Raw genomic sequence first — 23,330 nt, forward strand, 5'->3', positions numbered from 1 at the left:
CATTGTATGGGAATTCCGCCCTCTTGTGTCTCCTGGAGGTCATTTCCTTACAGTCATGTGACTTTGGCTTCTTCTCTTGTTTGTGGCATTATCTCCTCTATGTGATCAGATTATGGCAGCACTAGGGCAGGGTCTGGCAGGTTTCCCTTATCCAACATGGCCGCTGCGGTGTCAGGCGCCCAATGAGCGCGCACTGAGAGGAGTCATGTGACTGGTGTCCAGGCTCCGCCCATCTGCGTGTATTGGTGGTTTCCCCTCAGTGCGGTCACATGGTGGATGCCCCGCCCATCTGCGTGTATTGGTGGGTTCCCTCAGTGCGGTCACGTGGTGTATGCCCCGCCCCTCTGTAGAGCGCGTCTTCTGGCTCCAGTTCTGTGGTGAGTGATTCTCCCTCTTCTCTCCTCACATGCGCTGCTGAGCGGCCTCCGCCCGGTGTCTGCTGCGCTGGGTGTGGGGCCGGTGCTGGGTGTGGGGCCGGTGCTGGGTGTGGGGCCGGTGCTGGGTGTGGGGCCGGTGCTGGGTGTGGGGCCGGTGCTGGGTGTGGGGCCGGTGCTGGGTGTGGGGCCGGTGCTGGGTGTGGGGCCGGTGCTGGGTGTGGGGCCGGTGCTGGGTGTGTGTGTGTGGGGGTGGGCAGGGGCCGTGCTGGGGGGTGTGTGTATGTGTGTGTGTGTGGGGGCCGGTGCTGGGGGGTGGGGGTGTGTGTGTGGGGGGGCAGTGCTGGGGTGTGGGTGTGTGTGTGTGTGTGTGGGGGCCGTGTTGGGGTGTGTGTGTGGGGGCCGTGTTGGGGGTGTGTGTGTGTGTGTGTGTGGGGGCCGTGTTGGGGTGTGTGTGGGGGCCGTGTTGGGGTGTGTGTGTGTGGGGGCCGTGTTGGGGTGTGTGTGTGTGTGGGGGCCGTGTTGGGGGTGTGTGTGTGTGTGTGGGGGCCGTGTTGGGGTGTGTGTGTGTGTGTGGGGGCCGTGTTGGGGTGTGTGTGTGGGGGGCCGTGTTGGGGTGTGTGTGTGGGGGCCGTGTTGGGGGGTGTGTGTGTGTGTGTGTGTGTGGGGGCCGTGTTGGGGTGTGTGTGTGGGGGCCGTGTTGGGGGGTGTGTGTGTGTGTGTGTGTGGGGGCCGTGTTGGGGGGTGTGTGTGTGTGTGTGTGTGTGGGGGCCGTGTTGGGGGGTGTGTGTGTGTGTGTGTGTGGGGGCCGTGTTGGGGGGTGTGTGTGTGTGTGTGTGTGGGGGCCGTGTTGGGGGGTGTGTGTGTGTGTGTGTGTGGGGGCCGTGTTGGGGGGTGTGTGTGTGTGTGTGTGTGGGGGCCGTGTTGGGGGGTGTGTGTGTGTGTGTGTGTGGGGGCCGTGTTGGGGGGTGTGTGTGTGTGTGTGTGTGTGGGGGCCGTGTTGGGGGGTGTGTGTGTGTGTGTGTGTGGGGGCCGTGTTGGGGGGGTGTGTGTGTGTGTGTGTGTGGGGGGCCGTGTTGGGGGGTGTGTGTGTGTGTGTGTGTGGGGGCCGTGTTGGGGGGTGTGTGTGTGTGTGTGTGGGGGGCCGTGTTGGGGGGTGTGTGTGTGTGTGTGTGTGGGGGCCGTGTTGGGGGGTGTGTGTGTGTGTGTGTGTGGGGGCCGTGTTGGGGGGTGTGTGTGTGTGTGTGTGTGGGGGCCGTGTTGGGGGGTGTGTGTGTGTGTGTGTGTGGGGGCCGTGTTGGGGGGTGTGTGTGTGTGTGTGTGGGGGGCCGTGTTGGGGGGTGTGTGTGTGTGTGTGTGGGGGCCGTGTTGGGGGGTGTGTGTGTGTGTGGGGGGGGCCGTGTTGGGGGGTGTGTGTGTGTGTGGGGGGGCCGTGTTGGGGGGTGTGTGTGTGTGTGTGTGGGGCCGTGTTGGGGGGGTGTGTGTGTGTGTGTGTGTGTGTGGGGGGCCGTGTTGGGGGGTGTGTGTGTGTGGGGGGCCGTGTTGGGGGGTGTGTGTGTGTGGGGGCCGTGTTGGGGGGGTGTGTGTGTGTGGGGGCCGTGTTGGGGGCCGTGTTGGGGGGTGTGTGTGTGTGTGTGTTTGTGGGGGCCGTGTTGGGGGGTGTGTGTGTGTGTGTGTGTGTGGGGGGCCGTGTTGGGGGGTGTGTGTGTGTGTGTGTGTGGGGGCCGTGTTGGGGGGTGTGTGTGTGTGTGTGTGTGGGGGCCGTGTTGGGGGGTGTGTGTGTGTGTGTGTGGGGGCCGTGTTGGGGGGTGTGTGTGTGTGTGTGTGGGGGCCGTGTTGGGGGGTGTGTGTGTGTGTGGGGGGGCCGTGTTGGGGGGTGTGTGTGTGTGTGTGGGGGCCGTGTTGGGGGGTGTGTGTGTGTGTGTGTGTGTGTGGGGGCCGTGTTGGGGGGTGTGTGTGTGTGGGGGCCGTGTTGGGGGGTGTGTGTGTGTGGGGGCCGTGTTGGGGGGTGTGTGTGTGTGGGGGCCGTGTTGGGGGCCGTGTTGGGGGGTGTGTGTGTGTGTGTGTGTGGGGGCCGTGTTGGGGGGTGTGTGTGTGTGTGTGTGTGTGGGGGCCGTGTTGGGGGGTGTGTGTGTGTGGGGGCCGTGTTGGGGGGTGTGTGTGTGTGGGGGGCCGTGTTGGGGGGTGTGTGTGTGTGGGGGCCGTGTTGGGGGGTGTGTGTGTGTGGGGGCCGTGTTGGGGGGTGTGTGTGTGTGGGGGCCGTGTTGGGGGGTGTGTGTGTGTGTGTGTGTGGGGGCCGTGTTGGGGGGTGTGTGTGTGTGTGTGTGTGTGGGGGCCGTGTTGGGGGGTGTGTGTGTGTGGGGGCCGTGTTGGGGGGTGTGTGTGTGTGGGGGCCGTGTTGGGGGGTGTGTGTGTGTGGGGGCCGTGTTGGGGGGTGTGTGTGTGTGTGTGTGTGTGGGGGCCGTGTTGGGGGGGTGTGTGTGTGTGTGTGTGTGGGGGCCGTGTTGGGGGGTGTGTGTGTGTGTGTGTGTGGGGGCCGTGTTGGGGGGGGGTGTGTGTGTGTGTGTGGGGGCCGTGTTGGGGGGGGGTGTGTGTGTGTGTGTGGGGGCCGTGTTGGGGGGGGGTGTGTGTGTGTGTGGGGGCCGTGTTGGGGGGGGGTGTGTGTGTGTGTGGGGGCCGTGTTGGGGGGGGGTGTGTGTGTGTGTGTGGGGGCCGTGTTGGGGGGGGGTGTGTGTGTGTGTGTGGGGGCCGTGTTGGGGGGGGGGTGTGTGTGTGTGTGTGGGGGCCGTGTTGGGGGGGGGGTGTGTGTGTGTGTGGGGGCCGTGTTGGGGGGGGGTGTGTGTGTGTGTGGGGGCCGTGTTGGGGGGGGGTGTGTGTGTGTGTGGGGGCCGTGTTGGGGGGGGTGTGTGTGTGTGTGTGTGGGGGGCCGTGTTGGGGGGGGTGTGTGTGTGTGTGTGGGGGCCGTGTTGGGGGGGGTGTGTGTGTGTGTGTGGGGGCCGTGTTGGGGGGGGTGTGTGTGTGTGTGGGGGCCGTGTTGGGGGGGGTGTGTGTGTGTGGGGGCCGTGTTGGGGGGGGTGTGTGTGTGTGTGGGGGCCGTGTTGGGGGGGGTGTGTGTGTGTGTGGGGGCCGTGTTGGGGGGGGTGTGTGTGTGTGGGGGCCGTGTTGGGGGGGGTGTGTGTGTGTGGGGGCCGTGTTGGGGGGGGGGGGTGTGTGTGTGTGTGGGGGCCGTGTTGGGGGGGGGGGTGTGTGTGTGTGTGGGGGCCGTGTTGGGGGGGTGTGTGTGTGTGTGTGGGCCGTGTTGGGGGGGTGTGTGTGTGTGGGCCGTGTTGGGGGGGGTGTGTGTGTGTGTGTGTGGGGGCCGTGTTGGGGGGGGTGTGTGTGTGGGGGCCGTGTTGGGGGGGGTGTGTGTGTGGGGGCCGTGTTGGGGGGGGGGTGTGTGTGGGGGCCGTGTTGGGGGGGGTGTGTGTGTGTGTGTGTGGGGGCCGTGTTGGGGGGGGTGTGTGTGTGTGTGGGGGCCGTGTTGGGGGGGGGGGTGTGTGTGTGTGTGTGTGGGGGCCGTGTTGGGGGGGGGGTGTGTGTGTGTGTGTGTGTGTGGGGGCCGTGTTGGGGGGGGGGGTGTGTGTGTGTGTGGGGGCCGTGTTGGGGGGGTGTGTGTGTGTGTGTGGGCCGTGTTGGGGGGGTGTGTGTGTGTGGGCCGTGTTGGGGGGGTGTGTGTGTGTGGGGGCCGTGTTGGGGGGGGTGTGTGTGTGGGGGCCGTGTTGGGGGGGGTGTGTGTGTGGGGGCCGTGTTGGGGGGGGTGTGTGTGTGTGGGGGCCGTGTTGGGGGGGGTGTGTGTGTGGGGGCCGTGTTGGGGGGGGTGTGTGTGTGTGGGGGCCGTGTTGGGGGGGGTGTGTGTGTGGGGGCCGTGTTGGGGGGGGGGTGTGTGTGGGGGCCGTGTTGGGGGGGGGGGTGTGTGTGGGGGCCGTGTTGGGGGGGGGGGTGTGTGTGGGGGCCGTGTTGGGGGGGGGGTGTGTGTGTGTGTGGGGGCCGTGTTGGGGGGGGTGTGTGTGTGTGTGTGGGGGCCGTGTTGGGGGGGGGGTGTGTGTGTGTGTGTGTGTGTGTGTGTGTGTGGGGGCCGTGTTGGGGGGGGGTGTGTGTGTGTGTGTGTGTGTGTGTGTGTGTGTGTGTGTGTGTGTGTGTGTGTGTGTGTGTGGGGGCCGTGCTGGGGGGGGTGTGTGTGTGTGGGGGCCGTGCTGGGGGGGTGTGTGTGTGTGAGGGCCGGTGCTGGGGGGGTGTGTGTGTGTGTGTGTGTGTGTGTGGGGGCTGGGGGTGGGGGTGTGTGTGTGTGTGTGTGTGTGGGGGCCGTGCTGGGGGGGGTGTGTGTGTGTGGGGGCCGTGCTGGGGGGGGTGTGTGTGTGTGGGCCGGTGCTGGGGGGTGGGTGTGTGTGTGTGGGGGCCGGTGCTGGGTGTGGCCGGTGCTGGGTGGGTGGGTGTGTGTGGGGGGGGGGGGCTGGGTGTGGCCGGGGCTGGGTGTGGCCGGTGCTGGGTGTGTGTGTGGGGGGCCGGTGCTGGGTGGGTGTGGCCGGGGCTGGGTGTGGCCGGTGCTGGGTGTGTGTGTGGGGGGGGGGTGTGTGTGTGGGCCGGTGCTGGGTGGGGGGGTGTGTGTGGGGGGGGGGTCGGTGCTGGGTGTGGCCGGTGCTGGATCCCTTTCCGCAGTGTACGGAGGCCGCATTGGAGATACTTGTAATGATTAGAGTTGATTGAACTCACCAAAATCCGGGACCGGCGGATCACCGCTCAATAAAAAAAAAAAGTCCGCTCCGGATTCCGGTGCCCATATCAGTCAATGGAGACCAGAATCCGGAGATTAAAAGCGTCTGTGGAGGGGATGGGGGCAGGAGCGCGCGGTGTACTCGCCCTGGCGCTGTTATGGCGGCACACTCCTTCCAGGTCACACTTTTCTCTTCCGGAGCCAACCACTCAATATTCATTGTTTTCTCCGCCCAGCGGCACGTGTAATTGGTTGCAGCTAGACACGCCCCCACCCTGAGTGTGAGAGTATCAGCTGACTGCAACCAATCACAGACAGGACGGCCGGTGGGCGGGGAAAGCAGTGCAAGTGTCTGCGGGTCAGTATGGTGAGCGTGCGTGTGTTTGAGAAACATGCACGCTCCTGTCAGAAGTGCGCGGCTGTGCCGGTGATGCGCTGTCAGACTTGTGCAACTCCCTCGCAAGTGACTCCGGCCTAAGAGAAACCGCATGCGGCTTTTTTTTTTTTTTTTTCTTTTAATTAAATAATTAAAATAAAAACGACATTTGGTCCCCCCTTCCTCCCCCAGCTTTGATCCCCATCCAAGATAAAGCCTGCAGCGCTGATATTCTCTGGCTGCAGCCGCCTGGTATTGCTGCATCTATTAGATGTGACTATCCCAGTGCCCTGGTGCGGTGTCAATCATGGTAATGAGGGGTTAATAACAGCGCACAGCTGCTACTAGGCCCTAGGTTAGTGATGGCACAGGCGTCTATCAATACCTTCATCACTAACCTATAAATTATAGTAAATAAGCACAGACACAGAAAAATCCTTTATTTGGAATAAAGTACAAACCGCCCCCTCCTTCACCACTTCATTAACCCCCAACACCCTGCAGCCCCGGCGTAATCCACACAAGGGCCCACGCTGCTTCATCTCTGCTACGTCTGAATATCACAGCGAGTAGCCATAGAGCACGACCGCTCACTTTGAGCTCCAGAGAATGAATGAGCTGCGCAATGAGCAGTAACGTTACTCAGGCCATTTGCGGTCACAGCTGTAGGTTCCCATGGTCCTTCAGCTGTGATCGCGGGTAACCTGACCTCAGGTGGAGGTCACAGAGTTCACAGACCTGCATTTCCTAGCAAAAAAACAGGTTTTTTTGGCCAAGAGATGCAGATTTGGTGCTGAAATTTTTACAACATTCCTGCACCCAATCTACACCTCCTTGCAAAAAAAACGCGTTTTTGACGCATTTTTGCCAATGTTTTTTTACGCTGTTTTTCCAGGAGGTGTATATTTGGTGCTGAAATCATCTGCTCCAGATTTCAGCACCAAATTTCCACCACCTGGCAGAAAAAAAGAAATAATTCATTTTTGGGCCAAGTGATGCATATTTGGGGCTGAAATTTTTGCACCATATTCCTGCACCCAATCTACACCTCCTGGCAAAAAAAGAAAGTGGGGTTTTTTTTAAGCATTTTTTCGTCGCGTTTTTTTGTTCCTGCTTTATGTTGCGATTTTTGCCACGGCTGCACCAAATTTGAATTTTTTTTTGTTGCTTCTATAAAAAACGACGTGCGGTCCCCCCCAATTTTCATCCTCAGCCATGATAAAGGTAGCTGGGGGGATATTCTCAGCCCCACTCTTCTTCCAGTCTCTTCCACAGTTCTTTGGCTGTTGTGGCTTTTTGGCCATAACTTTGTCACCAAGGATTTTCTAGAGGTTTTCTATTGGGTTTAGATCAGGACTCTGGGCTGTGGCCACTTCATTGTTTCCCCGTTTTGTTGTGTGACGGGGGGCATTGTCCTGCATGGAAACTGCTGCTGATTGAGTGATGGACACAAGTAAGGAGCCGCGTGTTGTGAATAAGTTCTGAGACAGATCCTTACCCTGTTCAGTGCTGAAACCATTACCCATGGAGATTCTCGACAACTCCTGAAGAAGGGGACGGATTGTTCCAGAAACGCGCAGTGTCCGTTTTATTGCTACTTTTATCATTAAATTCTTTTTTCTATTGGCCTTGTGTCAGTATTCCTGATCAGCAGCGCACCTAAACCGCAATTCTTCCTTTTTTACCTCTATACTACGTATGCACTCTCTCTCCATGTGAGTGAGCCGTGGTGCTGAAGAGATTAGGCTGACATTCAGGAGATACTGTCCACCGTTCCTTGCCAGCGGAGGGTTAAACACCCAGTCCATGACAGTACATCAATGTAGGACCTGGAGGCTATCAGTAGCAGGTCACTGAGGATTAGTGCCTTACCTCATGGTGGGTGACACAGGTTTTTTTAAATTATTAAAATAAATTAAAAAAAAAAAGTGGGGTCCCCCTTATTTTTTTGATAACCAGTGGAGGTAAGGCACAAAACTGCAGGCTGCAACCCTCATCTGTCTGGTTTCAAAAGTAGAGGAGATCCCACACTTTTTTTTTTTTTAATTTAAATATTTTAAAGTTGTGTTGCCTTAAAAGAGAGAAGGTGTGTGGTCTTCCCCAATTTTAATAACCAGCCATGGTAAAGCAGACTGCTGGGGGTTGATATCGTGAGGCTGGGAATACACATGGTTATTTGGTCCTTCCCAGCCTAAAAACAGCAGCCTGCAGCCGCCCCAGAGCTGCCGCATCCATTACATGCTTCAATTCTGGCACTTTGCCCGCCTCTTCACGGTTGCCTTGGTGCGGTGGTAATTGGGGTAATGTTTGTGGATAAAAATAAAATTTTAAAACATAAAATTTTACAGAAATTTGCACCAATTTCCGTTAACAATCTATATTAACCCCTTAAGGACCGCGGGCAGTAATATTACGTCCTAGCGGTCATAGTGTTACTGCCCACGGTCTGCCGCCGGCAGCATGCCGCGGTCAGCGCACATCTCAGCTGATTTTCATAGCTGAGATGTGTGCCTGCAAGGCATGAGCAGAATCGTTATCTGCTCGTGCAGTTTAACCACTTAAATGGCGCTGTCAGTATGTGACAGCGCCATTATAACGGCATCGGTGGTAAACATTTACTTACCTCCCGATACCGGAAGTCACGTGACATGATCACGTGACTTCCGGTGGTTGTCATGGAAGCACAGGGTCATGTGATGACTCCTGTAGTTATCATGAATTACTTTCGATTTCACTCGGTCCGGAGCCGAGTGAAGCAGAAAATTAGCATATCTGCTGTTTACAGCTGTGTAGCTGTGATCAGCAGACATGGCAGAGCGATCGGATTGCTGATCCCTATAGCCCCTTAGGGGGGCTAGTAAAATTAAAAAAAAAAAAAAAAAAAAAAAAAAAATTAAAAAATTAAACCTAAAAGTTCAAATCACACCCCTTTTGCCGAAATATACACACATTTGGTATCGCCGCGTTCAGAAACTCCCGATGTATCAAAATATACAATCAATTAATCTGATTGGTAAATAGCGTAGCGGCAAACAAAATTCCAAACACCAAAATTACATTTTTTGGTCGCCACAAATTTTGCGCAAAATGCAATAACAGGCGATCAAAACGTAGCATCTGCGCAAAAATGGTACCATTAAAAATGTCAGCTCGAGACGCGATAAATAAGCCTTCACTGAGCCATAGATCCCGAAAAATGAGAACTTTACGGGCACTGAGAGGTTTACTGATCCTCTCTGGTCATCTACAACTTTCCCCGTGACTTTTCCTTCCGGTCTCGGAATTTTCCCTCCCTCTGTGACTTTTCCATTCTTTCTTTCACAGCTCTGAAATCCGGGTTAAGGTCTGAGAAATCTTAATTCTGCAGCCATAATGGAGAGAGAAGAAAGTGATGTTGGTGGTGATGATCGGTGCACAGAGGAGGATCCTGCAGGTAACCGCCCCGGTGAGGAGTCACCACTATATAAGGCCTCCGACACACATCTGTTAAAAACGTGCGTGTTTTGTCCGTTTCCTTATATACCGGAGACACGGACAAACGTGCACCAATGTTAATCTATGTTTGTGGTCAAACTTAAGTTTTTCATCATGTCTGTGTCCGTGATCCATATGTGTTTCCGTTTTTCACGGCAGCATGTCCGTTTTCTGCACGGAACACGCACACACGGACACCATGAAAGTCAATGGTTTGGTGCGCACAAGTACGTGACACGGATGCATCTCTGTATGCTCCGTGTACGTTTTGTGCTTTTTTGTAGCGATGTCGGTCATTCTTTCTTTTTCTTTCTATGTCGGTCAATCTCCCTCAGTCCGTCGGTCGGTCTCTTTCTGTCTGTCTGTCTCTCTGTCTTGTCTGTCCCTCTCTGTCTGTCGGTCAGTCTCCCCCCTCTGTCATACTTACCGATCACCGTCACGGCGCTGCACGGCTGTTCATTAAACTCCGGCGGCTTTTCCTCTTTTAAAAAAGCCGGCCGCTCATTAAACAATCTCGTATTCCCTGCTTTCCCGGCCCACCGGCGCCTATGATTGGTTGCAGTGAGACACACCCCCACACTGAGTGACAGCTGTCTCACTGCAGCCAATCACAGCTACCGGTGGGCGGGACTATACTGTGCAATAAAAAAAAAAATCATTTAAAAAAAAAAAACGACGTGCGGTCCCCCTATTTTGATACCAGCCAGGGTAAAGTCACATGGCTGAAGGCTGGTATTCTCATAATGGGGAGCTCCACGTTATGGGGAGCCCCCCAGCCTAACAATATCAGCCAGCAGCCGCCCAGAATTGCCGCATCCATTAGATGCGATAGTTCTGGGACTCTACCCGTTTCTTCCCGAATTGCCCTGGTGCGTTGGCAACCGGGGTAATAAGGAGTTATTGGCAGCCCATAGCTACCAATAAGTCCAAGATTAATCATGGCAGGCGTCTCCCCGAGATACCTTCCATGATTAATCTGTAAATTACAGTAAATAAACACACACAACAAAAAATCCTTTATTTGAAATAATAAACACTAAAAATAACCTCATTCACCAATTTATTATGCCCCAAATACCCATCCATGTCCGGCGTAATCCACGGATGTCCCGTGTCACTTCCAGCTCTGCTACATGAAGGTGACAGGAGCTGCAGAAGAATACCGCCGCTCCTGTCAGCTCCAGGCAGCAACTGAGGTATCGCTATCAGCGATGACGTCACTCAGGTTACTCGCGGCCACCGCTGGGTCTTCCAACTGTGACAGCAAGTCGCCCGAGTGACAGCAATTAAGTCACAGTTGAGTTGCGGTCACGGGGGGAGGATCCAGCTAGTCGCGGGTAACCTGAGTAACAGCAGCGCTAATCGCCCTGCTCACTTCAGTCACTCAGGGGATTAGCGGTCACCGGTGAGTCCTTCACGGGTGACCGCTAATCAGTACGCGACACAGACAGAGCCGCGGTATGACAATGAAGTCGGGTGAAGTTCACCCGAGTTCATTCTCAGCGCGCGACTCTGTCTGCGGGTATGCATCAATGACATTTAGCATCACACACACGGACATTCCACACACACATACGGCATACACACGGAGGTCACATATACCATAAAAACGGACCGGAAACACGGTCTGTATTACACGTGCGTGATTTTCCCGGATGTGTGTTGGAGGCCTCAAGCAGAGATGAGTCTCGTTCTCCTCGTTCTCTGGACCGGACAGTTCTGGGCCGGAGATTTTATGTTTTGTTTTTTCTTGGGTTCTTCAGCCGTAGATTCCCCCATTCAGATAAATACAGATGATATCTGGTGATAATGTGATAGCGCTATATGTGATAACAGCGCTGTGCTCCTATAATATGGAGGTAAGATACAGCGGGAACATGGAGGGGAAATAGGATTATGTACCCGGGACCGATATCTTCATCATCTGCTGTCACTGCTGGTGGGAGAAGATTTGCCTGATTTTGGGACTATGGGGCCTTTAGCGTTTTTTAGACGTATATGTAAAGATTAGAAATGAGTGGATCCAAAAAATGAAATTTGCCAAATTGCACAGATTTTTCTAAGACATGTAATTGGCAGTGTTGGAGACGGGAGACTCTACATTCACTCAGGTAGCAGTAGATGGTTAGATCAGCAGCCGGATCATGTGGAGACACTTCAACAAGAAAGACGCAGAGTATAAGTCTTTGGATAAGAGTAAACAAAAAAACCATAGTCAGCTCACCCCTCTTCACTCTTAGACTCCAACCGAAGCAGGGAACGCCCAGGCCCGGGCGGAAAGACAACTTGAAGAAAGGCAAATATCCAGCATCAAGGAGGGTAGTAGATTAAAACTTGCTTTTATTAGACAAGTAAAAACAAAATTGCCATGAATAAGACGCTCTGGTCGAAACGCGTTGGTTTACACGCTTAAAACTTGTGCCTCTGTGCTTACTGGACTACATTTTGTTTTTACTTGTCTAATAAAAGCAAGTTTTAATCTACTACCCTCCTTGATGCTGGATATTTGCCTTTCTTCTTTGGATAAGAGCGCCGCAAAGTTTATTGTAACAGTGAGATTATATATAGGTTTTTCTCTTTTGCCCATTACAACACCACCTGAGCGAGAGGTTCCTTCCACCTCAGGACAGGAAACCCACTGAAATAAAAGGGCGGCACCTCTCCTCCACATCAGTTTGGTCTCCTGTCCTGATGGGACAACCCACGGAATCTCCCAGGTCCGAACCAGGGTGCATTTGGGCTTGGACACATATCACCAGGGCTTCGGCTCTCTGTGGTGGTGGGGCGCGAGCCTGGAGCTCGGCTCTGCGTCGCCCCAGGCTTTGTGGACCTCATACGGAGCCCGCAAGACGGGCGCCCTGCTGATGGAACGCCGGGGTGAAGACGGAAGTGACACATGCAGGCACCCGGAAGTTCATCGCCTTCGCATGCACAACTCAATCCAAGATGGCGGCACGCAGTAAGCAGATTCCACGCGGGAAATTTGAACCGGGGAGGTATAAGGAGTCGCCTTCGCTGCATTCTGGGGAATATGGCTTCCCCCTCTATCCAGGATGGAAGACAACTCTCTGCTAGAGCAGGATGCGCTGAGGCGGCAAGATGATTCTCAGGCATTGCAGCAATAGCAGCGAGGGGAGCGCTCCTCCGACAGGGATAGTCCCTCTAGTCCGGCGAGTCGACATTCCCAGGGGTTCCAAGAGTTCCAAGCCTGGAAGTCATAAACCACTTCCGAAACTGGTACCAGATCCACCATCTTAGGGGGTGAGTGTCTGCTGAAATGTTACATCCTTTAAATTCTCCCTCTATGTTCCCTTCTCTTTTTTATTTCCGAGGTATCTGGGGAACATATCTCTAAATGCGGCGTTACATGCTACGATATATCGTGTGATCGCATGAGCAATCGCACACGCCCCCGTCGTTTGTGCGTCACGGGCAATTCATTGCCCATCGCGCACAATGTCTTTAAACCCCGTCACATGTACTTACCTCCCTAACGACGTCGCTGTGGGTGGCGAACATCCTCTTCCTGAAGGGGGAGGGACGTTCAGCGTCACAGCGACGTTACACAGTGGCCGCCCAATAGAAGCAGAGGGGCGGAGATGAGCGGGACGTAACATCCCACCCACCTCCTTCCTTCCACATTGCTGGCGGGACGCAGGTAAGCTGTGTTCGTCGTTCCCGGGGTGTCACACGTAGCGATGTGTGCTGCCTCAGGAACGACAAACAACCGACGCACAGAAGGAGGAACGACATTATGAAAATAAAAGACATGTCAACGAACAACGATAAGGTGAGTATTTTTGCTTGTTAACAGTCGTTCGGAGCTGTCACACGCTACGACATCTCTAACGATGCTGGTTGTGCGTCACGAATTCCGTGACCCCGGCGACATATCGTTAGCTATATCATAGCGTGTGACGGGGCCTTTAGAGGAATTGTGGGGTTTGCAAAGACAACCTGGCTTCAGATTACCAAAAGGACCTTTGCCTCACCTGTATCAAAAAAATCCTCTGTACGGAAGCAACAAGCTTCACAGCTGAGTTGAGAGATATTATCCGTGCTGAATGAGGGATTCCATTGGCTCCCTCTCTCATTCAGCACCGAAGAAACGTAAAATGTCTGCTAGAAAGGATGGTGGAGCTTCAGATAAATCAGGCAGCTCTGAATGCGGTGAAAGCTGTTCACTCAACCATGGGGCTGGTGGATGATAAAGATCCCGAATCCACACAAGACCTCATGTTCAGGGGCCTGGAATGCAAGAAGAAAAAGGTGTTCCCGATTCATCAAAAGGTCCAGAGCCTGATCATGGATCAGTGGAAGAAACCAGACAAAAGGGTATCCCTGTCATCCTCCCTGAAAAAACTTATCCTTTTGATGAAACAACTACCACTTCATGGGACAAGTCGCCTAGACTTGACGTTGCGGTCTCCAAGGCACCCAAGTCCACTACCCTCCCCTTTAATGATATCGGTTCGCTCCATGATCAGTTGGACTGGAAGTCAGACGGGTTTCTCCGTGGTACATGGGAGGCTGCAGCAGGAGCTCTACGACCTGCGGTGGCAGGTACATGCGTAGCAAGGTCCCTAATGATCTGGGTCCAACAGTTGGAAGACCAGCTTAAGGGTGACGTGCGTAGAAAGGATATTATCTCCTCAATACCGTGTATACAAGGGACAGTGATCTCCATCCTAGAGAACTTGGGGTGGATCATAAATCGAGAAAAATTGAGACTACAGCCTCGACAGCGTCGAGATACAGTCTCTGGTCACCTCGGCGATAGAGAAACCAGTCATGACCCTCAAACTGGCCATGTCACTTGTGGGGTCCCTCACATCATGCATCCCCTCTGTTCCTTGGGCTCAGATGCATATGCGATCCTTTCAGATGGAGGTCCTGGCCTGGCAGCAACAGTCAGAAGGCTGTTTGGATCGCAAAATCCGTTTATGTCCAAAAGTGTTGCTCCCTGTCCGGTGGCAGGACTTAACTCATTTTTCCGCAGGGGTGCCGTGGTGTCCCGGCGTCACGGATAATCACAACAGACGCAAGTCACTTAGGCTGGGGAGCTCACCTGGGAACTCACCTGTTGCAAGGACTATGGGACGATCATGTGAGGAGTCAGTCCTCAAACTTCAGGGAGCTTACTGCTGTAAAATTGGCACCCAGAGGATTCCTCCTATTATCTAACAGGATCCAGATACTTTCAGATAACAAAGTGATGGTGGCCTACCTGAATCATCAAGGAGGGACCAGATCCATACTACTGCTTTCCCTCACAATGCAATTTTTTCATATAGTAGAGTCCTGTCTTCTCTCCCTGAGTGCACTTCATATTGGAGGGAAGGACAATGAGGAAGCAGATTTCCTGTGCAGTCATCTGCATCAAGGAGAATGGGCGCTGAACACCCACATTTTTCTAATTGCAGATCTCTGGGGGACTCCAGTTTTGGACCTTTTTTCAACCAGGGCCAACAGTAAGGTGGAGAGTTTGTTTTCTCAATCCCAGGGATCATCCCATGGGAATAGATGCACTGCAGATCCCCTGGCCCCAGGGTCTTCTATATGCCTTTCCGCCCTTGCTTCTTCTTCCGGCAGTGCTCAGGAAGATTTGTGAAGACAAAGCACACATCATCCTCATAGCTCCCTTCTGGCCGAAAAGAGCCTGGTTCTCTTGGCTCCAAAAGGTAGCAATATCAGACCCCTGGATACTTCCGGATGAGAGAGACCTCTTAGTCCAAGGACCAGTATGCCACCTCAAGGGTCCTGCCCTCCACTTGACAGCGTGGCATTTGAAAGCCAGCTACTCCTTGCTCAGAGATTATCTGAGAACCTAGTAGAGACTCTCCTTAGGAGTAGGAAGCCGGTCACCACCGATATTTATGGTAGTGTCTGGCAGAAATTTCTGGAAGTTTCCGGAAGCACAAATAGGGGGGGGTCCCTCCCTTCCTGGCTATCCTGGAATTCCTTCAAAAGGGGTTGGAGTTGGGCCTATCTACTAGCACCAGTTTTGGCCCTAGCAGCCCTCTCTAGTCATAAACTGACAAAGAATGGATGGATTAGCAGGTTTATTAAGTCCTGTGCTAGAGCTGGCCCGGTCCCCTCTCCTCGTATGCCTCCCTGGGATTTAAATCTTGTCCTTGATGCCCTTATAGACGCCCTGTTTGAGCCCCTTTCGGATAGTCTGCTCAAAACCCTGTCCCTGAAGGTGGCACTACTCATCGCCTTGATGTACGCTAGACTGGTGGGGGACCTACAGGCACTCTCTATTGCCCAACCGTATACCCAAATTCTGGTCGATAGGGTGGTATTACGTACAGATCCTTCCTAACTTCCTAAAGTGGTCAAGCCCTTTCACAGGTCCCAGGAAATCATATTGCCTTCCTTTTGTAACCCTCCTTCCAACGACAAAGAAGCCAGGCTCCATAGATTGGATGTGAGAAGGGCCCTTAGTCTCTAAAAGCACCTTGGCTAGGTGGATCCGGGACGCCATCTCGCTGGCCTACTCATCTAAGGGTGTGCCAGTCTCCCTGCAGATTAGGGCCCATTCCACTTGGTCAGTTTCCACCTCTTGGGCAGAAAGGGCAGAGGTTTCTATTGTTCAGATATGCAGGGCCTCCACTTGGTCCTCTTCCTCTACCTTCTTCCGTCACTATAGACTTGTCTTGTCCTCCACGACTGACCTTTCTTTCGGTAGACGGGTAATACAGGCGATGGTCCATCCCTAAGGCGATTGGTCTCTAGAATCTCTCAGGTGGTGCTGTCATGGGCGAAAGGGAAAAATCTTAATTACTTACTGGTAATGGGATTTTCAGAAGCCCATGACAGCACCCTTAGTCCCCCCCCCCTCCACCCCCATTCACTGGTTATGGGCACCCTTCGGGGAGTGTTAGAGTTAATGGTGTTATGTTTTTTTTTTGGGGGGGGGGGTGTTTGGTGGTGGCATGATTAACTAAACTGTTTTTTTTTTATGTGGTCCGCTCTGGCTCTGTAAACCTACTAATGCGGAGGAGAGGTGCTGCCCTTTTATTTCAGTGGGTTTCCTGTCCTGAGGTGGGCGGAACCTCTCTCTCAGGTGGTTCTGTCATGGGCTTCTGAAAATCCCATTAGCGGTAAGTAATTAAGATTTTCTGAAGTACATAAAAATAGATGTTGTATAAGAGATTACACATTAGATTGCACAATGAGCGAGGTTTTATTTATTTATTTATTTTTTTAACAAATTACCTGTTTCTAGCGCAATCGATCAATCTTGACGTATTTGCAGAACATATTGCAATGTGGCTAGATTGAACATTCTTTGGGTCAATTTGACCTTGTTAATTACAATATTCCAGGAAAATAAGGGAGGAAAAGGATATAATATGAAAACTCTGCCAAGGACATATTTTAAAAAGAACACAAGTTAACCCTATGGCCCATTACTTTTTGCCCTAGACAAAGTCACCTGGAGTGACCGCACGCGTTGGGCAGGGATCACTGCGGTCTGTACTGGGTTTGTTTGGTTAGCAGGGCTCTTTGCACACAGGTCTTGGTTTCAAGACGCCGGTTTGCTCCTGTAGGACGTTTGCTATGGCTATATATAATCTTGGTTTCACAGTTTGAAACCACGGGCAGGGATTATCAGGGTCTGTATTGGCTTGTTAGCTCAGCTGGGTTTCATTTACACAGGTCTTGGCTCTGAGACACCAGTTCACACTTGCGTGTAGCGATCGTCAATGTTACAGATTATCTTGGTGAACTCGCAAATATTCCCCAAATTTTTATTTTTTTTTAATATTTGTGAGCTTCATTTGCCCTTTTTGATCTTTTGTAGGATTTTCTGTACTAACTTTGCATTATCAAGGTTGGCTTGCAGGTTATATCTGTTATACATCTATGCCCTTGGGATAATGCTGCTTGTTTACACCATTTTTTATGCAGCATACATCTGCTCTCTGCAATCTAACATGCATTATTATGTGTTACTATAGTGTGACTTTGGGTCATATTTGTTTCACATTTATGCCTATATGATCATGCCTTTTGTACAATGCAATTTTATATTTAGTGCAATTTTGTTCTCTACTATTTATCATGTAAATTTAGTTGTGCTCACTATATAACCCAGTTTTCTGTCATTATATGGTCTGTTCAGTCCGGGGTGATGCTTTGTCTTTTGTCTCTGATGTTTTTAAATGCTTTTAACTATGTTTGTCAATTTTGTTGATTCAGACACCCATGGTGGTGTTTGTCACAGGTTTTTCTTGATCTCAATAAAAATGTATATTTTTTTTTCTAATTTGTGGTCTGGTGATCCCTCATTTTTGGCACTTCTTTCTTCCTTGTCTTGAATGATGTAAATTTACGTTATAGGTTAGGAACACTTATCCGATCATGGCGTAAGGCTATGTGCACACGCTGCGTTTTTTGACGCTGCGTTTTTGGCCGCTAAAAATGCACAAAAATGCACCCGCGGCAAAAAAACAATTTGGTGCGTTTTTGGCTGCATTTTTGATCTCTGCGTTTTTCCGCGTTTTTCCAATGCATTGCACAGGGGGAAAACGCAGGAAAGAATTGACATGTCCATTTTTATTTTTTTTTTTTTTTTTTAAGCTCAAAAACGCAGCTTAAAAAAAACGCTGTGTGCGGACAGCAAAAATGAAAACTCATAGACTTTGCTGGGGAAGCAAAAGTCATGCAGTTTTGAGGCCAAAAACGCACCCGAAAAACGTGCAAAAATGCACTGTGAACTTACCCTAAACGTTCGTCAAAGATTGTGAAGGGATTAGAGGCGCAGTGCATGTAGTTTTCAGCACAGGATACACTCAGTATTGTGCGTATGAGCGGAGGCCTCGTCTCCTTGTTAAGAATAGAAGGATAAGACTCTGCGTCACTGAAACACAGGTGCTCAGGAGAAAATAGTATCAAAATTCAAAAGAGAACTCCGGCACACTGTCTACCCCCTTAAAGATTTTTTTTTATTGATCAAAAAAGTTTTTTTTTGATAGATGGTACATGTATTTGTCCAAACAATCGACATTTCGGCCTTTGGGCCTTCGTCAGATTGGACTATTATCACACATAAAAGCATCAGTTATCTATTAATATGAATGCCATAGTGGGGGTAACAGGGGTATATTCGTCAGGAAGACCCCTGGAAAAGGGTAATATGCTGTACGTATCTCCTCAGGGAATGCAAACCTTTATTTCATGTTACCGTGGTGTCCAACAAACAGCGAGGGTGAAAATTCTGAGAGTGGATTATATTTTCACATCTCCTTTTGTCATATAATCTTATTGGAGTAAGTAGTCATATCAAAAAGGCACCAAACGTGGTGTAACAGCAGTGGTGTGGTACCTCCGGCAGGACCGGGCATGGAGTATGGACCAGACAGAGCTTGTTGTGACACTGCAGGGATCATTCAGGCACACTTCACAACATGCTCCATGCAACACACAACTTGTTTGTTTCTTAAGGGGGTAGACAGTGTGCCAGAGTTCTCTTTTGAATTCATCTCCTTGTTAAGCAGCAGTTTCTCTCGTCTCGGGGCGGCTGGAGCACAGATCACATCACTAAAGGGCGCTTTACACGTCGCAACATCGCTAGCAATGTCGCTGCCGATCGCACCCGCCCCCGTCGGTTGTGTGTCACGGGCAAATCGCTGCCCGTGGCGCACATCGCTAGGACCCGTCACATAGACTTACCTGCCTAGCGACGTTGCTGTAGCCGGCGAACCGCCTCCTTTCTAAGGCGGCGGTTTGTGCGGCGTCACACGGCAGCCGTCCAATAGAAGTGGAGGGGCGGAGAGCAGCCGAAAAAGTGACGCCCACCTCGTTGCCGGAGGACGCAGGTAAGGTGTCACACATAGCGGTGTGTGCTGCCTCAGGAACGACAAACAACCTGCGTCCTGCAACAGCAACGATATTTGGGATTAGAACGACGTGTCAACGATTAGGTGAGTAATTTTGATCGTTAGCGGTCGTTCGTACGTTTCACATGCAACAAAGTCGCTAACGAGGCCAGATGTGCGTCACGAATTTCGTGACCCCAATGACCTCTCGTTAGCGATGTCGTTACGTGTAAAGCCCCCTTTACTATTGGAAACATTGTTATTCACAGTCCAGGTAAAACTTCGCTAAAGAGCATATACAGCATAGGAAAAATACAGGATTTAGGATTGTTTAGCTTGCAAAAGAGAAGACTGAGAGGAGACTTAATAGCGGTCTACAAATATCTTAAAGGCTGTCACACTGTAGAGGGATCAGTTTTTATTCTCATTTTTCCCTTTCGCCCATGACAGCACCACCTGAGAGGTTGTGCTGTCATGGGCTTCTGAAAATCCCATTACCGCAAAGTAATTAAGATTTTTACAAGGAAAGACTAGAAGCAATGGGATGAAACTGATGGGGAGGAGACACAGATTAGATATTAGAAAAAACTGTGACAGTGAGGAGATCAACAAGTGGAACAGGCGACCACGAGAGGTGGTGAGTTCTCCTTCAATGGAAGTCTTTAAAAAGAGGTTGAATGGACATCTGTCTGGGATGATTTAGTGAATCCTGCTTTGAGCAGGGGGTTGGACTAGATGACCCCGGAGGTCCATTCCAACTCTACCATTCTATGATGGACGGGCTGTGGTGACACTGGCTGTATGGAGCTACCCACACGTTTCGGCTCTACTGTTCCCTATTGCAGGGGGCGACAAGGACAAAGTAGGGTGGAAGGCATGTTGTACTGTATACCTCTCAACTTTTGAAGAAAGGAAAGAGGGAGAAAGTCTGCGGCGCGTCATGGCAAATTTTGACCACGCCCCTAGCCACACCCATTTGGCAGTAAGGGTCATTCAGCAGATGCCCCGGACTATTTGTTCACAGTCATAGCGGCCAGACTTTTCTTATATTTATGTCGCTATATGACATGTTGCTTATTTGTGCCTATAAAGCAGTGTTCACACGTTATATAAATTCTGTGTGTTTTTTGTTTCTGCCGCTGTCTGCACCAAACTACACAATAACAATCTTCTCTGGTTATTACATTTTTGCTGCATTTTTTTATGCCTTTTCTCCATCATTTAATGTGTTTTTGGTTCAGATGTGAATCTGTGTTTTTATTGTACAGAGAAGCTTTTTCCTGCGCTTTTTTAAGCTCCACATAGAAACCTCAAGTGAGGAAAAAAAAGCACCAAAACCGCAGATTTCAGCAGCGTCTTTTCATGGAATGACATCCATTTTACTTGGACAATAAATGCAGCATTTACACTACATGTGAACACGGCAAATTGTCCAAAGTGGATGAGACGTCTTTTGCGTCTAAAAACGCCGCTGAACTCTGCAGATTTGGTGTATTTTTGTTTATAAGCTTCAGGATTCACATCTGCACCAAAGATGTATCAAATAAGGGGGACAATGCATAAAAAATACAGCAAACACGCAATAATCAGAAAAGATTGTTATTGCGCTCATGATGCGGACACCTGCAGAAAAAAACGCATTTACACTACGTGTCAACCCGGCCTCAGCGATACATTTTTTTTCTCTATTGGTTTCAATAAAGAAAACTAATTGTGCCTTTTGTTTTATTTTACGCCATTTACGGATCCCCATAAATCTGATCGCTGTTGCTCTGGTCGTTACGATCATAGTGACACCAAATTTGTTCATGTTAGTTGCTGATTTGTGATGTTTATTATTTTATAAATATGTGTAACTAGAAGGTTGCCCGATTCTAACATATCGGGTAGTCTAGAATGTGTATGTAGGGTAGCAGATTGAATAATAATATAATCAGCAAGTCTTGAATAATGATGGTTCATTTCTTGCTCGTTGGTCTCCCGCTGTGCAGCACGCATCGGCGTATTTGACAGTGAGAGACCAACGATCTGAATGGGCAGGGAGCCGGCGTACACTGGTAACCATGTTACACAATTGGGTAACTATGCAAAGCGCTTTGCTTAGTTACCCGATGTGTACCATGGTTACCAGCATACGCCGGCTCAAGGACACATGTGCCGGGAGCCGGGGGTAAGGTGGTAACCATGGTACACATTGGGTAACTAACGAAAGCGCTTTCCATAGTTACAGGATTGTGTACCATTTGTTACCAGCGTACGTCTGTAAGCTGATAACCATGGTACACATTGGGTAACTATGCAAAGCGACAGTGCTGGTTTATTTTTTGCTTGTTGGTCTCCTGCTGTGCAGCACGCATCGGCGTGTTTGACAGTGGGAGACCAATGATCTGAATGGGCAGGGAGCCAGGGTAAGCGAGCAACCATGGTACACATCGGGTAACTATGCAAAGTGGTTTCCATAGTTACCCAATGTGTACACTGGTTAACAGCGTACGCCAGCTCCGGCACACGTGTGCCGAGAGTCTGGGTAAGCTAGTAACCATGTTACACATTGGGTAACTAAACAAAGCGGTTTCTATAGTTACCCGATGTGTACCATGGTTACCAGCGTACGCCGGCTCAGGCACACGTGTGCCGGGAGCCGGGGTAAGCTAGTGGTTTCACACATTCGGCGTTTCTTGACTTTGTCAGATCCTGCGCGCTCCTGTAGGCTGGTTTCAGATGTCCGTGTTTTAGGTACGTGTGACATGCGTTTTGTAACACGGATGTCACACGTACCCATGTTATTCTATGATGTGCTTCACATGTCCATGTTTGCACACGGACCGTGTGACTTTTCATGACCCCGCACGCACACACGCAGGTATCTTCGGCAGCACGGATGTCACACTGATGTGATCCGTGCGACATCAGTGTAAAACATACCAGAGAAAATATGGGTCTTTTTAATAAAAATATTCTCTATATTTACTTCTCTCCAGCGATGTTGTCTCCGGCTCTGCTGCCTCCCGCTCCTTATCGCCGCTCATTATACTCACTGAATATTCAGTGCCCTGAGGAGCTGGAAGCAGGAACAGCGCTGGGGACTTCAGTGCCGGGGACCACATCGCTGAGTGAGTGTACAGCAGTGTGTGTGTATACATGCATGTGCGCTATGTGTGTATGCGCACGGTGTATCTATGTGTGTGTGTGTGTACATGTGTACATGCATGTGCGCTATGTGTGTATGCGCTCGGTGTATCTATGCGTGTCTGCTATGTGTGTATATACATGCATGTGTGCTGTGTGTATGCGCCCATTGTATCCATGTGTGTCTGCTATGTGTGTATATGTGCTCAGTGTGTGTGTGTATACATGCATGTGTGCTATGTGTGTATGCGTCTGTGTGTGTGTGTGTGTGTGTATATATGTATATGTGTATATATATAATATATATATATATATATAATGTGTATATATATATATGTATATAATATATAATGTGTATATATATATGTATATATATATGTGTATGTATGAATGTGTGTGGTATGTGTGACACGGACGTCTGAAGGCAGCCGTACACTGTACAGGACAGTGGCTGCGCCGCAACTTCCTGGTCACATGACAACACGTGATCGGAGGTTGTCGCGCGGCAACTGTAGTGTACACAGTCCACGGGAGCGCGCCGGATGCGACAAAGTGGAGAAAAGGTAAGCGACAGTGCTGACGTGTGCCGGGAGCCGGACTAAGCTAGTAACCATCTTACACATCTTTAACTAAGGAAAGCGGTTTCTATAGTTACCCGATGTGTACTATGGATACCAGCCTACGCCGGCTCCGGCAGACGTGTGTCAGGAGGCGGGGTAAGTTAGTGGCTTTTCTCCACTTTGTCTTGCGGTGTGGGCTTCGGGTGCTGCAGCAGTCACCTGGGTGTCGGGCGTCTCCGTGTGGGTTCGGGGAATGCATGCGGGGGGACGGGGCCAGGGCGAGCATCCAATGCGTGAGGGGGCGGGGCCTGGCCAAGTGGCCAATCCATGGTGGGGGGGGGCCAGGGCGAGCCGAGCGGCCAATCCGTGGGGGGGGGCGGGGCCATGCCGAGCCCAGCGGCCAATCCGCTGATTGTCACCGTAAGGACACAATTTTGGCGCAAGACAGACAGACTAAGGCAATTATATATATATAGATAAAATTACATTCTATTTTTTTCTATTTTTAGTAATTTTATTAGAAGGAAAAAAAATCCTCTCCCTCTTGAACACAGGACACAGAGATGCTGCCCTGTACAATGGAGCTCTATGTCCTGTGTAATCTGCTGATTGTGTAATCAGAGGCTGCATTGTAGGTTCATCTATATAAAATCCTCCTGACATCATCAATCCTAGTGGCTCAACAGCTAGGAGGGCTGCTGGGCATGTGTTTGAAAGTTGTTGGTTTGAATCCAAGGTGGCGAAAATAAAAAAAAAATTATATGTATTTGTATTTTTTTTCCTCATTTCTTTATAAGACACATTTATTGGACATCGATAGATGACCAAATTAAAGGAGTG

The 23,330-nt window shown here is 51.1% G+C and overlaps 2 protein-coding genes across 4 annotated transcripts in view; one reads left to right on the forward strand and one right to left on the reverse strand.

The window, feature by feature from the left end:
• LOC142243991 (uncharacterized) overlaps positions 1–23,330 on the reverse strand; it is a 265,484-nt gene that overhangs the window by 141,841 nt on the left and 100,313 nt on the right. The gene's annotated exons all lie outside the window — the stretch shown is intronic.
• Positions 1–23,330, forward strand: part of LOC142243705 (uncharacterized) — a 38,053-nt gene that overhangs the window by 2,624 nt on the left and 12,099 nt on the right. The window contains exons 1-2 of one of the 3 annotated variants that reach the window (XM_075315879.1): positions 140–377; positions 8,825–8,945. In XM_075315879.1, coding sequence (XP_075171994.1) covers positions 8,873–8,945 — 73 coding nt within the window. In that variant the 5' untranslated portion in view covers positions 140–377; positions 8,825–8,872. Of the gene's footprint in view, positions 1–139; positions 378–8,824; positions 8,946–23,330 lie in introns of those variants that run through there. The other 2 variants (XM_075315881.1, XM_075315880.1) reach the window with 2 other exon arrangements.

The sequence above is a fragment of the Anomaloglossus baeobatrachus genome, chromosome 6, assembly GCF_048569485.1.
Source record: "Anomaloglossus baeobatrachus isolate aAnoBae1 chromosome 6, aAnoBae1.hap1, whole genome shotgun sequence".
Lineage (NCBI taxonomy): Eukaryota > Metazoa > Chordata > Amphibia > Anura > Aromobatidae > Anomaloglossus > Anomaloglossus baeobatrachus.